Source organism: Ornithorhynchus anatinus, chromosome 4 (assembly GCF_004115215.2).
Source record: "Ornithorhynchus anatinus isolate Pmale09 chromosome 4, mOrnAna1.pri.v4, whole genome shotgun sequence".
Taxonomy (NCBI): domain Eukaryota; kingdom Metazoa; phylum Chordata; class Mammalia; order Monotremata; family Ornithorhynchidae; genus Ornithorhynchus; species Ornithorhynchus anatinus.
In genome coordinates this window covers 36,616,178-36,633,153 of record NC_041731.1, presented here as the reverse complement: position 1 = coordinate 36,633,153, position 16,976 = coordinate 36,616,178, and the positions used below count along the sequence as shown (strand labels likewise).

General features: G+C 50.6%; 1 protein-coding gene across 1 annotated transcript; it reads right to left on the bottom strand.

The window, feature by feature from the left end:
* Positions 1–16: 16 nt before the first annotated feature.
* On the bottom strand, positions 17–16,964 carry GTF3C5 (general transcription factor IIIC subunit 5). The gene is made up of 11 exons (XM_007672777.2): positions 16,800–16,964; positions 14,260–14,482; positions 13,007–13,205; positions 8,576–8,771; positions 6,654–6,758; positions 5,040–5,154; positions 4,594–4,674; positions 3,915–4,006; positions 2,729–2,811; positions 1,037–1,179; positions 17–715 (listed from the first exon to the last, which is right to left on the bottom strand). Exons 1-11 carry the CDS (start codon positions 16,962–16,964, stop codon positions 558–560), a joined length of 1,560 nt encoding a protein of 519 aa, XP_007670967.2. The 3' UTR covers positions 17–557.
* Between the last annotated feature and the right edge of the window lie 12 nt (positions 16,965–16,976).

Below are 16,976 nucleotides of genomic sequence, written 5' to 3'. Positions count from 1 at the left end.
AAATCACTCCCAAGGATCTAAGGAAAGTCATTTAATAGGGAAAAAGGCTTCCAGCCCCACCCAAAGTTACAGAGAACTGTTCAGAGCTACACCAGACTGTTCCAAGGGGATGCCAGCACTGAAATACCGCAAGCCATGAGACTATTGGGGGAATCTGGTTCACAGTCTGAGGCATTTCCACCTCTGCAAATACCCTGACTCCACTCTGAACACCCTCATGGGCTGGGACCTGAGAGAGAAGAGGGACCATCCGTAGGGTTCGGGGCAGGGAAGAAGACGCGGCTGCCAAAGCATAGCTGACCTGGGAGTCAGATGGTAGCGCAATTTGAGCCCAAGAGAGAAGGGCCCACCAGCTGAGTTGGCTTCCATAGGAAAGGTGAGGTGCCCCTAATATTCGGGGGGCAGGGGACTCACCCCCCAGCTCCCAGGGGGAACGCGCCACTGCTGTCCATCCTGACTTGCACCAGAAAGGCCCGGGCTACTCGGGAATGGCCTGGGCCCAAGGCCCCCACCCTTCAACAGGGCCCACTCAAAGAACTTTCTCCGCTCCAAGCCCGTCACACGTAGTCCAAGATCTCGGTTTCCATTTCGTTTTCGCTCCCGTCGGACGGCTTGAAGTCCTCTTCCTCTTCGTCGTCTTCATCCTCCTCTTCCCCGGACTCGAACGTCAGCTGCTCTTTGCCATCTTTGGTTTCGGAGGTGCTGGAGAAGAGAGCTGGGGCCCAGAGAGACAAGAAGGGCAACGCGGGCATCCTGCTAAGTCCAGAGTCATCCCGGGATCTGCGTCACTAGGGGGAAAGCCTCGGGGGCAGGGGGTCCAGGCTAGCACGGGCTGCAGGTGAGAGCCGCCCACCTGAAAGCCAGCTCCCGGGGGAGCGACTAGGACCAGCTCTCCTCCACGGGGCCAGGCCAATGTCACACGCTCTCTTATGGGTGGGCTCCCTGGCTGGTGGTCTCTGGGAGAACTGGCCCCATCCAGCACCCAGCCCTGATACCCTCCCACGGGCCGAGCCTCCCGGGGCTCCCCGGTACCCACCTGGCCGCTTGGAGCGGATGATCTGCCTGATCATGAGCGACATGGTGTCCCTCAGCTCGTCGCTGGTCTTCTGGAGGCACCAGCCGTCGCGCTCCGTGCACTCGGCCTCCTGCCCGTCGTTCCGGTGGATGATCTTTTGCAGGCTGCGGGGAAGCCCGTGGCCAGAGTCAGGCCGGCCCCTGGACGCCCAACCGCCCGCCCCACCAACAAATGCCCAGGGCCTCACCCGCGAGACCAGGCGTTGTCTGGCTGAGGCCTGTTTATTTGACCCAGCGTGGTACGGCCCGCCAAGGAGAGCTCAACGCCCGCAAGGATGCTATTTTCCCCCTCCAGCTGGAATTCTGAATTCACGCAGAGTCTGCTCCATGACAGGGAATGACTCTCTCCCTACATCTTGTCCTGCCAAGTCATCTGGATGAGGTACGTCACTTAGAACCCAAGCCCAGGCTTCTGGGATTTCCCTCAGCTTGAAATGGTCTCCCTCACTTTTCATCCAACCTCTTTCTCTGCCTTCAGAGATCTGCCCCAAACCCCCCGTCCTTAAGGCTCTCCTGGATTAACTCCACACTTTGTTTCTCTGGAAACAGTAGACTGGGGGGTCCTGTTACTTTGTGACTTTTGATGTGCTCTCTGCTTCTGATCTCTATTCTGTTAGACTCCAAGGTCCCTGAAGGTTGAGGCTGTTGATTATTTCCCTTTAGAATTTCCTTTACAGTCCTGCCCATTGAGAAGGGGCTCAGTATTACAATACTGAAAAATGAAGGAAAGGAATATATAAGCAGCAGGGAATGTGGCATAGTAAATAGAGCATGGGCCTGGGACACATGAGGTCAAGGATTTTAATTCCGGCTCTGCCACTTGTCTGCTGTGTGACATTGGGTAAGTCACTTCACTTCTCTGTGTCTCAGTTACCTCATCTGTAAAATGGGGATTGAGACTGTGAGCCCTAGGTGGTACAGGGACCATGTCCAACCCAATTTGCTCATATCCACCCCAACTCTTAGTACAATGCCTGGCACAAAGTAAGCGCTTAATAAGTACCATAATTGTCATTAAGAGCGATGGTCTGGGTTTCACAGGAGTAAATTTCTGTTCTCCCTCCTACTTAGACTGAGAGTCCTTTGTGAGAGAGGGACTGTGTCCAAACTGATTAACTTGTATCTACCCCGGCACTTAGAAAAGTACTTGAGACATAGTAAGTACTTAACAACAGCAATAATAATAATAATGAAATGCATTCCCTGCAGGAGTAATAAACAGCATGGCCTCACTGAAAAAACCTGGGCCTTAGAGGACCTCGGTTCTACCCGGCTCTGCCACTTGCCTGCTGAGTGACCTTGGTCAGGTCACTTAACTTGCTTAGTACAGGGCTCTGCACACAGACAGCTCCCAGGTACCACTGACTGATTAATTTTTTTGTGCCTCCGTTTCCTCCCTCACTCAAACTGTGAGCCCCCTGTGGAACAGGGACTGTATCTGACATTTACCCGAGCACTTAATACAGCACTTGGCATTCGGTAAGTGCCTAACAAATACCACAACTCTTACTGTTGTGGGGATTGCTGCCTCTCCTCCCCTTAGAAATGGTCTTCCCTTCAAGACCTTGCAAGTACAGCAGTATTTCCTCCAGGTTGATCCCCAAAAGGCCCTCTACAAACCCCCAATTTTCCAGAAGACTAGGGAAGCCCTCACCCTTCCACATTCAGGTCGCAGAGCTGATAAAACATCTGGCGGTACGGTGGCAGGGCCCCTTCGCGGAAGATGTAGATGGAATCCTGAGGAAAGAAAGGAGAGATGGGGGGGGGGGGGGGGCGGTTAACCCAGGTGTTGGAGTCAGAAGGTCCTGGGTTCTAATCCTAGCTCCGTCACTTGTCTGCTGTGTGACCTTGGGCGAGTCCTGTCACTTCTCTGGGCCTCAGTTACCTCCTGTGTAAAATGGGGACAGAGACTGTGAACCCCATATGGGCCGGGGACTGCGTCCAACCTAATTCGCTTGTATCCACCCCAGCTCTTAATACAGTGCCTGGCATATAGTAAGTGCTTAACATATACCACAATTTTAACAGAGAATGTTTTTATGAAAGGGCTGCCAGAGTCCAGGACCGACACCGCAGGCCAGTGCCATGTTTGCCAGACTCCTAAGGTACCCTTCTGGCCCGTGGGAGAGGCCGGGGCCGTCCTCCGGAGACTAATAATTATAGTATTTGTTAAACACTGACTGTATTGAGACGCTGAGGTAGATACAAGGTCATCACATTCCCTGTTCCACAGTCTAAGGGGGAAGGAGAACAGGTGTTTAATCCCCACTTTAGAGATGAGGAAACAGAGGCATAAAATGTTATGTCTCATGAAGGGGCAGCAGCATGGCCTAGAAAATAGCGCACGGACGTGGGAATCAGAAGGACCTGGGTTCTAATCCCAGCTCCGCCGACCGTCTGCTGCATGAACTTGGGCGAATTACTTAACTTCTCTGTGCCCCAGTTCCCTCATCTGTAAAATAGGCATCGACTGTGAGCCCCATGTAGGATAGGGAGTGTGGCCAACTTCATTAGGTTGTATCTAACCCAGCATTTAGTATGATGCCTGGCACACAGTAAGCACTTGACAAGCACCATTAAAAAAAAGCAAACACACGAAGAAACTTGAGCAAGTTCTCACAGGAGAGCCAGGATTAGGACCCAGACCCTCCAGTCCACACTGCTCCTCAGCTGTATCTCCTGAACAGCCCCCAACCTCCACCCCGCATCTACCATCCCATCTGCCACCCCTCTTCACTATATTCCAACTAGGACTGGTTCTGGGGCCGCACGGGCCACCAACTAAATCGAGCAGGCCGGGTTCTCCCCGCGTTGCCCCAGATAGAGCAGGCGGCGCCCACCTTGAGCTTGTATTTGCTGGAGACAGATTTCTTCGCGGTCCCCGATGCCCCGAGTCCTTGCTTCAGGTCGTGCATGGTGATCAGTTGGCTGGCTGAAAGAAGACAGGAGGCTCTTAGGCTGCACCCGCCTGACCGCGCGGTCCAACCACTTGCGGCTTCCGTTTGTGGTCTCTGGTGAGAGGCGGCTGCTCCAGAGACCCTCGCTGGGACGAGCTCTCCTCCCTCTCGATGTCGGATTCCCGTCCTTCCCAGCCGGCGCCTTTCTCATCTGCCCTTGGATTGCGAGACCACTGAGGGACGGGGACCACGGCTAATTCCCCCCGGGTAGTCTCTCCCAGAGCTTAGTACAGTCCTCAGTACAGAGTAAGCACTTACTATTATTACTATTACTCATTCATCCAGTCAGTTGAATTTATTGAGCGCTTACGGTGTGCAAAGCACTGTACTAAGCACTTGCGAGATACACAATAGATACATTCCTGCCCACAACGAGCTCACAGTCTAGAGGGGGAGACAGATATTAATATAAATAAATCAGCAGTACTATAATAACTATTATTACTATTGCCTAGGAGCCCCAGTTTGGAGACAGTCCGTTTGGCAGGCGGAAGGTCGTTAAGCTTCTGGTTGTCTTGGCTCCACCACTCCTGCTGGACCGAGTCAAGCCGACCCCACTTACGTGTCTTTTTGACGGTGATGGGCAGGCTGTAGTTGTAGGTGCTGCGTTTCGCCTTCACGGGCATGTCGTTGGGGGCGTAGCCTGAAAGGGGAGAAGGAGGGAACAGCGATGCGAGATGGTTCCTAATAACTGTCCGGCCCTCGGGGCCAGGGTGGTTTCGAAATCCCAGACCCCGGGGAGGGCTGAGCTGGACGGAGGGGAGCCTCACCAGGAGATCGAATGAAGGCTACCCTGCTTCACTCGATAACATGGTGCTTCCATGATACTTCCCATTCTACGTATTTTAGGCCCCGTTCCCAGGTCTGGATTAGATGGACGTCCCCGCTAGAAGGAGAGGTGGCTTCAAACCCAGGAGTTCCCACCCAGCGAGTGGACAGGAAGGAGGAAGTAGAAAGAGAGAGACAAAAGAGCCAGTCTGCTTGGGATCTCGGTTGAGGCCGTTTTACCGTATTTCATTCCGCAGCGGATTCGGAAATCCAGGACCTGGTAAATCTTCGCTTCGGGGTTTTTTCTGGGGTCGTACCCGAACCGAACCCACAGGCTTCTCCAGGGACCCGTTATCTGTAGATAGGGAGAGCCAGGGATAGGAGGGGGATGACAGTCAATTCAGCCCATTACTGAATATCCAGCCCTTCTCTCCTCCTCTCCTCTCCAAGCTCCCTCTCTCCAGGTTGCCTTCTGCCGTTAATGATAATAATTATGGTATTTGTTAAGTGTTTACTCTGTGGCAGGCACTGTTCTAAGCGCCGGGGTGAATACGATCAAATCGGGCTGGACACGGTCCCTGTCTCACCTGGGGCTCAGTCTCAGTGCCCGTTTTACAGATGAGGTCACTGAGGCCCAGAGAAGTTCATTCATTCATTCAATAGCATTTGTTGAGCGCTTACAATGTGCAGAGCACTGTACTAAGCGCTTGGAATGTACAATTTGGCAACAGAGAGACAATCCCTGCCCATTGACGGGCTTACAGTGTAATCGGGGGAGACAGACGGACAAAAAACAAGACAACTTAATCACGATAATGACTTGCCCAAGGTCACACAGCAGACAAGTCGGGGAGCTGGGATTAGAACCCATGACCCGCTGACTTCCAGGCCTGTGTTTTAGCCACTCACTAGGCCTTGCTGCTTCTCTTCTATGGTTGGAAGCTAAACTGGAGCCTGACCAGAGGGGATGAGGGATCTGACAGAGTCCTGTGAAAGGATGGAGGCCTTATGGCTTTCTGGTAAACTGCTGGTCAGCCTGGAGGCTATTTGATTGATTCATTCAATTGTATGTATTCAGCGCTTACTGTGTGCAGAGCACTGTACTAAGTGCTTGGGAAAACACAACACGACAATATACAGTGACATTCCCTGCCTACAACGAGCTTACAATCTAGAGTGGGGGATACAGACGTCAATCCAAATGAATAAATGACAGATATGTACATAAGTGCTGTGGGGCTGGGAAGGGGAAAGAACAAAAGGAGCAAGTCAGGGTGATGCAGAAGGGAGTAGGAGAAGAGGAAAGGGGGTGCTTAGTCAGGGAAGGCCTCATGGAGGAGGTGTGCCTTCAATATGGCTTTGAACAGGGGGGAGAGTAATTGTCTGTTGGATTTGGGGATGGAGGGTGTTTCAGCCCAGAGGCAGGACAAGGGCCAGAGGTCGGTGGCGAGATCGACGAGATCGAGGCACAGTAAGAAGGTTAGCATTAGAGGAGCGAAATGTGCGGGCTAGGTTGTAGTAGGACAGTAGCGAGATGAGGTAGGAGGGGGCAAGGTGATGGAGTGCTTTAAAGCCAATGGTGAGGAGTTTTTGTTTGCAGAGAAGGTTGGGCCACCACTGGAGTTTTTTGAGGGTTGAGAGTTGGCTGAGTAGGCTAGGTTGAGGGCAATCCCGCCTGGAGGTAGGAGGATGAACTCAGCTCTTGGATACTAGGGTGCCAGAGAGATCCTAGCAGTGATCTAGAGACATCCGAGGGGAACCGAGAACCGAAATGTCTGGAGCGGATTCAAGGAGCTGTTTGGCAGCCCCCAGGGCTAAAGACGCCCTCCAGCCAGAGGATGGGAGGAGACTCACCATGTAATAGGCCAAGTATGGCAGCAGGACCTTGAGCTTGTCAGGGTGGACGCTGATATTCGCCTTCACCGCATTCCGAGACCAGATGGGCCGGACATCGAACAGCTGGAGAACAACACGGAGGGAGAAAAGTTAACGGCCAACGCCACCTCATCCCAGACCGGTTTTGGTTCCCTTCGAGCAGGCAGGGGCCTAGGCCAATCGGGGCTGTGGTCCGCTGCCAAGTGGTAAGTGGCGGGACCCGTAATAATTATAACTGTGATATGTGTTATCCAGAGAAGTGAACTGACTTACCCAAGGTCACAAAACAGACAAGTGGGGGAGCTGGGATTAGAACCCATGATCTTCTGACTCCCAGGCCTGTGCTCTCGCCACTAGGCCATGCTGCTTCTCGGGAGAAGCCAGGGGCTCCTGGACCACCAGACTCATCTGGAAGGAGGGAGCACTGTGACGCTCACCAAACACCAGTCTGAAACCACCTCCTGTTCCCCGTCTCCCCGTTGGACTGTGAGCCCCATGTGGGATAGCGACTCTGTCTGATCCGATGACCCCGTACCAACCCAGCGCTCAGCAGAGAGACTGGCACATATAGCAAACTCTGAACAAATACCGCAATGAATCAGTTATTATGGCTACCTCCACCCGGGTGAGTGTGGGTAACTTTTGTGACTCGGCCTCAACGGTATTCTTGGAACCAAAAGCTCGTTACGAGCAGGGAATGTGCCTGCTGATTCCGTAGCATTGTACTCTTCCAAGAGTTTAGGACTGTGCTCTGCACAAATGAAGTGCTCAATAAATACCACGGATTGATTAAAACAATGGGGGACGATCCAGCCCAATTCAGGGGCAGAGCTGAGGCCCGGGCGTGGGAGTCGCAACAAACGAACGGCCCAATTTCATTTTTCGCCCCTCAGGTCGATTACAGGTCGTATCTCCATCTGTGGAAACTTAATCTTGGGAGACGAAGCTGTCCAAGAAACCCGGGAGCTATTTCCATGCTCGGAAAGCCCGCTCCCTATTGACATAACTTTCAGAACAGCCGTCAGAGGCCGAAAAATTCACAGCCGCAAACCCGACAGTCAAGAAAAGATAAGCAAAAGTGACTGACCAGAGTTGGCGGCGGGGGGGCCCCAGGTCGACCTTGAAGACAGCTGAGCAAACAGGAACTGGCATAAGGGAGATGTGTTGACTCCCTCAGGCAGCCCTTCGGATAGTGAGTGCCACCAATCAATCGATCAGGGGTATTTCCTGAGCACTTACTATGTGCAAAGCACTGTTCTAAGTGCTGGGGTAAATTCAAGTTAATCGGGTTGGACACAGTCCCTGTCCCACATGGGGCTCACCGTCTGAATCTCTCATTTTACAGATAAGGTAACTGAGGCCCAGAGAAGTGAAGTGACTTGCCCGAGGTCACAGAGCAGACACGTGGCGGAGCCGGAATTAGAACCCACATCCTTCCGACTCCCAGGTCTGTGCCCTAAGCCACACTGCTTCTCATTGGTAGACACCATAAATTTGGTATTTGTTAAGCGCTTACTAGGTGCCGAGCACTGTTCTAAGCGCTGGGGGAGATACAGGGTAATCAGGTTGTCCCACGTGGGGCTCACACACTTTTAATCCCCATTTTACAGCTGAGGGAACTGAGGCACAGAGAAGTTAAGTGACTTGCCCACAGTCACACAGCTGACAAGTGGCAGAGCCGGGAGTCGAACTCATGACCTCTGACTCCGAAGCCCAGGCTCTTTCCGCTGAGCCACAGCTGCTTCTCATGTGGGACAGGGGTTGGGTCTGATCTGTTGACCTTGTATATCTACCCCAGCGTTTAGTACAGTGCCAGGCCCGAAGCAAGTGCTTCAAAAATACCATTATCATCGGAGTGGGGTTGACTGACCTCTTGGCTCCAGAGAGCCAGATGTCCATACCTTCCTCAGCTCCTCCTCCACTTTCCTGTCCATGGGGTTGGTGCACACTTTCTTCCACATCTGCACGGCGGCCTCCAGCGGCTTCGTGGGCACCTCGTCTTCCTCGAAATTCACAAAGATCGCATTGTGGGGCCGCCGGGCCCTGCTCAAGCCGATCAGGTTCTCTCCAGACACGGGCGGGTTGTTGTAGCCTTCCCTGAGGCCCAATACACCCAGGGGAGAAACAGACAAGATGCAGGAACAATCTCAAACCGTCAAGACACGCAGTCAGAAAAATAATTCTGGGCCAGACTCCGGAAGATATTAAGTTAGAAGCAGTATGGCGTAGGGCTAGACCACGGGCCTGGGAGTCAGAAGGTCATCGGTTCTGATCCCGGCTCCGCCACTTGTCTGTTGTGTGACCTTGGGCAGTCATTTCACTTTTCTGTGCCTCTGTTCCCTCATCTGTAAAATGGGGATTGAGACTGTATGTTGGACTGTGTCCAACCCGATTTGCTTGTATCCACCCCAGTGCTTAGTACAGCGCCTGGCACATAGTAAGCCCTCAACAAATACGACAGTCATCATTATTATTAGGTTGGATCTAGTGGGCCCGAAAGAAGTCGGGCAGAGGACTGTCGTCCGGGATAGTATACTGAGAATTCCAACAGGAAGGATACGAGGTTTGACTCCACAGGGCTGGAAGGGACCCCCGTGGTCACTAAATCCATTTCCCCCATGGCTGGACTACACCTACACCAGAATTTTTCTCTGGTGTTTTTTCCCGCTGCTTAGTCTAGTCTAAGTGATGGTCTTTTTTTAAAAAAAAGCTATCTCTTAAGTGTTTACTATGTGCCAGGCACTGTACTAAGTGCTGGAGTAGATAAAAGCTAATCAGGTTGGACACAGTGCAAGTCCCTTCTGGGGCTCACGGTCTTAATCCCCATTTTACAGATGAGGGAACTGAGGCCTAGAGAAGTTAAGTGACTTGCTCAAGGTCACAGAGCAAACAAGTGGTGGAGCAGGGATTGGAGCCCAGAACCTTTGGGCTCCCAGGCCCGTACTGTATCCATTAGGCCACGCCGCTTCTACGTGCCAAGCACTGGGGGGGTAGATACAAGATAAACAGATTGGATACAGTTCCTGTCCTGCTGGGGTCATGGTCTAACAACATCCCTAAGGGAGATATTCATTATCCCAGGGATATTCAAGCTCTATGTTCTCCTGGTGCTCTTCCTTCAATGTTTATTGATCCTCAAGCTTCTACTAAGACTTCTCCCACCAGTCTAATCTTCCAAACTTTGCACCTCTTCCTGACCTAGACGCCTCTGGAAGATAGTGGGCATTTATGCTTCCCCACTCATGTGAAAGTCTTTGGAGATAAGGAGACCGAGAGCCAGCCCAAAACAAAAGGCAGGCTTCCCTTCCATTTCTCGGAAGAAAAACAAGGGTACAGTCGTAAGAATTTCCCGCTCCTGTCAGCAACGGAGCAACACCGCCATGTGGCTTTGGGTCTTTAATTTGACCGATGACCTCTACCTCCATCCTTGGCTTTTGTTCGCTCTCTCATTCAATCGTATCCAGTGAGTGCTTACTGTGTGCAGAGCACTGTACTACGTGCTTGGGAGAGCACAATATAACAATAAACAGCCACATTCCCTGCCCACAACAGCTTACGGTCTAGAGGGGGAGACAGACATTAATATAAATTAAAAAATTAGAGATATTTACAGAAGTGGTGTGGGGCTGGGCGGAGAGATGAATAAAGGGAGCAAGTCACGGGGTTGCAGAAAGGAGTGGGAGAAGAGGAAAGGAAGGCTTAGTCAGGGAAAGCCTCTCTGAACGGCACGGCTGCAGTGAGAGACCTCGTGACCATGAGGGCTGAGCAAACTTTAGCTTCCCATCTAATCTTGCTTGGTTGGAAGGACTGTTTATTGTTGTATCGTACTCTCCCAAGAGCTTAGTATAGGGCTCTGCACACAGTAAGCGCTCAATAAATAAGATTGAACGAGTGAATGAATGAATGACAGACCCCGCAGTGAAAAGCTAAAGCGCAAAATGCTCTAGGCGCAATTAGCACGGAAAAGATTTAGCAGAGAAGAGATCGACATGAACACCGAGGGGTGGGGGCATCCAGGAGTTCGTGAGGGGCTGCGGCAGCCAATTTGATCCACAGAAGTCTTGGGTGGAAGGCCAGAGGACTTGAAACCCCGTTAGGTCAGCCTCTGCTAAGCCAATAACTTTTGGTTGCTCTTTAGCCCTGTTGCCTGCTTAATCCAAGTGAGTTTTTCACGGCTTATAATCAGTCATTCACTCAGTCATATTTATTAAGAGCTTACTGTGTGCAGAGCACTGTACTAAGAGCTTGGAAAGTACAATTAATAATAATAATAATAATGTTGGTATTTGTTAAGCGCTTACTATGTGCCGAGCACTGTTCTAAGCGCTGGGGTAGACATAGGGGAATTAGGTTGTCCCACGTGGGGCTCACACGTGGGGCTCAATTCAGCAACAAAGAGAGACAATCCCCGCCCACTCCGGGCTCACAGTTTAGAAGCGGGGAGACAGACTTCAAAACAAGTAAACAGGCATCAATAGCATCAGTATAAATAAATAGAATTAGGGATACACATCAGAACAAGTAAAACAGACATTAATATAAACAGAATTATAGATAAATCCACTGACTGATCTTAAACCTAGGTAGATAATGGGCAAAGGGTGGGTTCTCACCCGTTTTCAAGACCCTTGGATGAATGCCCTTTGTTGGGGAGGGATTGTCTCTGTAGCTGAATTGTAACTGCCAAGCGCTCAGTACAGTGCTCTGCACACAATAAGCACTCAATAAATATGACTGAATGAACGAAAAGATCTTCTTCCCGGCCTCTCGGTAATAACTGTAAAAATGGTAAAATACTGCCCTCTTGCTACGGGAAGTTACACAATGCCTCTCAAGAGGCTTTTACGGAGTGCTTACTGTGTGCAGAACACTGTACTAAGTGCTGAGGGAGTACGATACAATAGAGATGGGAGGCATGATCTCTGCCCACAAGAAGCTTATAGGCAACAGGGGGAGACAGACATGAAAGTAAAAGATGGAAATTTTCACAAGTACTGCGGGGCTGGGTGAATATCCAATGCTGGAGGGGTACAAATCCAGTGAAAAGGGGCAGAGAAGGAAGAATGAGGGCTTAGTCAGGGAAGGCCTCCTGGAGGAGGTGTGATTTATTTTTAAGAGGGCTTTGAAGGCGGGGACAGTGGTGGTCTGACAGATATGAAGGGGGAGAGAGTCCCAAGCCGGATGGAGGATGGGAGCAAGGGGTCAGCAGCTGAACAGACAGCACTGAAGTATAGTGTGTAAGCTGGAGTTAGAAGAGTAAAGTGGGTGGGCTGCGCTGTCATAGGAAATCAGGAAGCACATAGCCTAGTGGATAGAGCACAGGCCTGGAAGTCAGAAGGACCTGGGTTCTAATCCCGGCTCTGCCACTTGTCTGCTGTACGTGACCTTGCGCAAGTCACTTCACTTCTCTGGGTCTCAGCTGCCTCGTCTGTAAAACGGGGATTAAGTCCGTGAGCCCCGGGTGGGACTGGGACTCTGTCCAACCCAGTTCTTAGAACGGTGCCTGGCACATAGTAAGCGCTTAATACTATTATTATTAGCAAGGTAAGACAGGAAGGAGGGAGGGGGCTGCCTGAGTGCTTCAAAGCCAATGATAAGAAGTTGCTGTTTGATCTGGAGGTGGATGGGCAATGACTAGAGGTTTTTGAGGAGGAGGGGGTGATGTGGACTGAACTTTTTTAAGAAAAATAATCCAGGCAGCACAATAGAGTAGGGGCTGGAGAGGGGAGAGAGACAGGATGCAGGAAGGTCGGCGAGGAGGCTGATGCAGTAATCAAGGTAGAATATGATAAGCGTTTGGATGGAGAGGAAAGGCTATTTAATACTGACTTTGCTAAACGGTAAAAACCTTAAAACTTCACAAAGAACATCACCACTACCACGCAGCGGAAGACCTTCCGATCTCTGGGTATTTTAAAACTATTTTTTGTCTCAGTGCCATTCATCAGTAAGATCTGGAAAAAAAGAATATCCTACTGCTTTATTTCAGAGTATAGGTACTCAATCAATCAAATTTATCCATCGCTTACTGTGGGCAGAGCACTGTACTAAGCGCTTGGGGGAGTACGACACAACAATATAACAGACACATTCCCGGCCAACGGAGAGCTTCAAAAACAGTGTCTCAAACACCAGGAGGAAGAAGCCTAATTAGACACCTGCCCAGCCGGGTTCTCCACATCCTCCCGAAGAAGAGAGAACTACTTTGGTGCCTTTCCCCTCCCCTGGACCAGAGAAGACTCTCAAAAATTCCATCCTCAACACTATCAGTGGGGTCCGGGGTTTCTCTGGAGAACCTGCAGGCCTACCTCATCCCGAGAGAATGTACTGACCTGTGTTGGGTTTCTGGTCGATAGAAATAGTCCACTGGGGTGTCCAGGCGGGAGAAAATGGGTGGGGGTATATAGAGAGGTAATTCCTGATTGAAGTACTCTTCCTTTTCCGGTTTGTGCAGGAGAACCTTGTCGTACATGGAAGTATGCTGGCCATCAGCCCCAGTGTGCACTGCCAAGTACTGAAAGTCGGACATTCCTGGGAGGAGAATCAGACGAATACATTGATACATACCGGCATACGTTCGTACACGAATCTAACGGGTGTAGGAGAAACTCCATATTGGAGCTCCGATATTTTTAACCTCTTCAGTATACTCGCACCTAAGAATTTCCAAGAAGAATTTCCAAGAAGGCAGTGGTCATGAATCAAACGATCATAGTTGTTGAGCTTTGTGCGGAGTCAGTTAATTGTATTTACTGAACACTGGGTATGTTCAGAGCATGAAGAGACATCAGAACTTGGGGTTTCATTTTGAAAATACATGTGGATTTGGCCCAGATACAGTACAGGTCTGTTACCGCCAAATCATTGACCCTGTATCTACCCCAGCGCTTAGAACAGTGTTCGGCACATAGTAAGCGCTTAACAAATACCCATATTATTATTATTATTCAGATGAATGCCACGTTAGCTTCACTGAGATTACAGCTCTGAAGGGTTTGATGACCTGACCTAACCTAGTCCACATGTTATTCATTCATTCATTCAATAGTATTTATTGAGCACTTACTATATGCAGAGCACTGTACTAAGCGCTTGGAATGTACAATTTGGCATGTTAAGGGTGAGGAGCAGCAGTTTCCAAAACACCCTTAACATCCCTCTACGCCCCCTTCACCTCTCTGCAGCTAAAACCTCTTCTTCCCCCTTTCCCTCTGCTCTTCCCCCTCTCCCATCCCCTCCCCTCCGCACTGTACTCGTCCGCTCAACTGTATATATCTTCATGACCCTATTTATTTTGTTAATGAGATGTACATCACCCTGATTCTATTTATTTGCTATTGCTTTAATGAGATGTTCTTCCCCTTGATTCTATTTATTGCCATTGTTCTCGTCTGTCCGTCTCCCCCGATTAGACCGTAAGCCCGTCAAAGGACAGGGACTGTCTCTATCTGTTACCGATTTGTCCGTTCCAAGCGCTTAGTACAGTGCTCTGCACAGAGTAAGCGCTCAATAAATACTAGTGAATGAATGAATCCCATTAGAAAAGCTCCCCAGTACTCAAGACACGAGCGAATAGAAGCACCACCTTGAAATTTGTAAATCGTGGTGATGATGCCGAGGATCTCCATGTCAAACTTGACCTCCTGGACAGTTGCCCCTTCGCCTTCCAGTCTTCGCCTCCTTGACTTCTTCCTCTTGACCTTGAGTAGCAGGCTCGTGGTAGGGAAGCGGTTGGCACAGACAGGATGGCAGTACGGGTCCTTGGGACGGAAGTACAGCTCCAACCTCTTGGCCGAGTCCGCGTGGATCTGCGTCGAGGCCCCAAAAGGAGGAGAGGATCTGAATGTGGTCCAAACTGTGCTAGACAATCACGAGATGCTTGGAAAGGAATGGGATTGGCCTACAAGTCAAAACTCCTGGGCTTTAGCCCCAAACCGGACTCTCTTTGGGAAGGGTAAACTCCTCACTATCTTAGTACTGAGGCGCAAAAAGCGAATGGCGTTTGTCGCTGCCCTTTCTCAGGATGTCGGAATGACGGGTGAGTTGAAAAAGGATCATATTCAAGATGTAATAAACACATAGAGTATCTTTCCTAACAACATAACCTAAAACAGCTCCTCTCTAGACTGTAACCTCGTCGTGGGCAGGGGATGTGTCTGTTTACTGCTGCTTCGTACTTTTTACTGTTGCTTCGTACTCTCCCAAATGCTTAGTGCAGTGCTCTGCACGCAGTAAGCACTCAATAAATGTGACTGACTGAATGAGTGAAAATATCATACTGTCAACTACTCTAATGCTGGGGTGGCCTGAAGTTGGATAACACGAATAAAGGCTACACATGGACTTCACAATATCCTGCCCTCATTGCACTCTGAGCTCCATCATCGATCATCATGAAGGCCCACTTCACTTCTCTGGGCCTCAGTTACCTCATCTGTAAAACAGGCATTAAAAGTGTGAGCCCCAGGTGGGACAACCTGATCACCTTGTATCCCTCCAGTGCTTAGAAGAGTGCTTGGCACATAGGGAGCGCTTATCAAATACCATTATTATTATTATTATTACTAAAGACCCCCGACAGCAGGCAGGGGAGCCGCCAGCGTGGCTCAGTGGAAAGAGCCCAGGCTTGGGAGTCGGAGATCGTGGGTTCAAATCCCTGTTCCGCCGCTTGTGAGCTGGGTCACTTTGGGCAAATCACTTCACTCCTCTGGGCCTCAGTTCCCTCATCTGGAAAATGGGGATGAAGACAGGGAGCCCCACGTGTGACAACGTGATCAGCTTGTATCTTCCCCAAGGCTTAGAAAAGTGCTTAGCACATAGTAAGCGCTTCACAAATACCATCATTTTTATGGGTTCAAATCCCGGTTCAGTCGCTTGTCAGCTGGGTGACTTTGGGCAAGTCACTTCACTGCTCTGTGCCTCATTTCCCTCATCTGTAAAATGGGGATGAAGCCTAGCCCCACGTGGGACAACCTGATCACCCTGTAGCCCCCCCAGAGCTTGGAACAGTGCTTGGCACATAGTAAGTGCTTCACAAATACCATCATTATTATCATGGGTTCAAATCCTGGTTCCACCACTTGTCAGCTGGGTGACTTTGGGCAAGTCACAACTTCTCTGGGCCTCAGTTCCCTCCTCTGGATAATGGGGATGAAGACTGGGAGCCCCACAACCTGATGACCTTGTATCCTCCCGGGTGCTTGGAACAGTGCTGGGCACAGAGTAAGCGCATCCCGCCTCTGCCACTTGTCAGCTGTGTGACTGTGGGCAAGTCACTTCACTTCTCTGGGCCTCAGTTCCCTCATCTGGAAAATGGGGATGAAGACTGTGAGCCTCATGTGGGGCAACCTGATGACCCTGTATCTCCCCCAGCGCTTAGAACAGTGCTCTGCACATAGTAAGCACTTAACAAATACCAACATTATTATTATTATTATTATAATTCTCGGTGCCTCATTCCTCATCTGTAAAATGGGGATTAACTGTGAGCCTCACGTGGGACCACCTGATGACCCTGTATCTCCCCCAGCGCTTAGAACAGTGCTCTGCACATAGTAAGCGCTTAACAAATACCAACATTATTATTATTATTATTGTTCCCGGTGCCTCAGACCTCATCTGTCAAATGGGGATGAAGACTGTGAGCCTCACGTGGGACCACCTGATGACCCTGTCTCTCCCCCAGCGCTTAGAACAGTGCTCTGCTCCCAGTAAGCGCTTAACAAATACCAACATTATTATGATTATGCGCTCAACAAATACCAAAATGATTCTTCTCTGTGCCTCAGTGCCCTCATCTGCAAAATGGGGATTAACTGTGAGCCTCACGTGGGACCACCTGACTCCCCTGGATCTCCCCCAGCGCTTAGAACAGTGCTCTGCACATAGTAAGCGCTTAACAAATACCAACTTTATTATTAATAAAGTTTTAATAAATAAATAATAATATTATTATTATCACAAATACCACCGTTATTATTATTATTAGCCTCCGCCTCCTGCGGCCAACTGCCGAGGAGGGCGTGGCCAGGGAGGACGTTGCCGGGGAGACCGTTGCCAGGGTGACCGTCGCCCCGCCCTCCAGGGTGGTCCGTCGGTTTTTTCGGTCCGCCCCCGCGGCCTCACCCGGGAGACGCCTTCCTCTCCGCCCAGCGTCAGCAGCATCTTGGCCACGTCCCGCACCTCTCCCGGGTATTCCACGCACACCAGGCGCCGCTCCCGCCGCAGCTCCACCGACACGGCGCCGGCCTCCCCTTCCCCGCCGCCCGGCCCCGCCGCCATGGCCGCCATGGCCGCCGCCTT

Excerpts from the sequence above, each read along its gene's own strand:
- GTF3C5 (XM_007672777.2), bottom strand. The coding sequence starts at position 16,964 with ATGGCGGCCATGGCGGCGGGGCCGGGCGGCGGGGAAGGGGAGGCCGGC. Across the intron at positions 4,675-5,039 it reads CCGCTGCGGAATGAAATACG|GCTACGCCCCCAACGACATG; the intron begins GTAAAACGGCCT and ends CTCCCCTTTCAG. Across the intron at positions 2,812-3,914 it reads CCAGCAAATACAAGCTCAAG|GATTCCATCTACATCTTCCG; the intron begins GTGGGCGCCGCC and ends TTCTTTCCTCAG.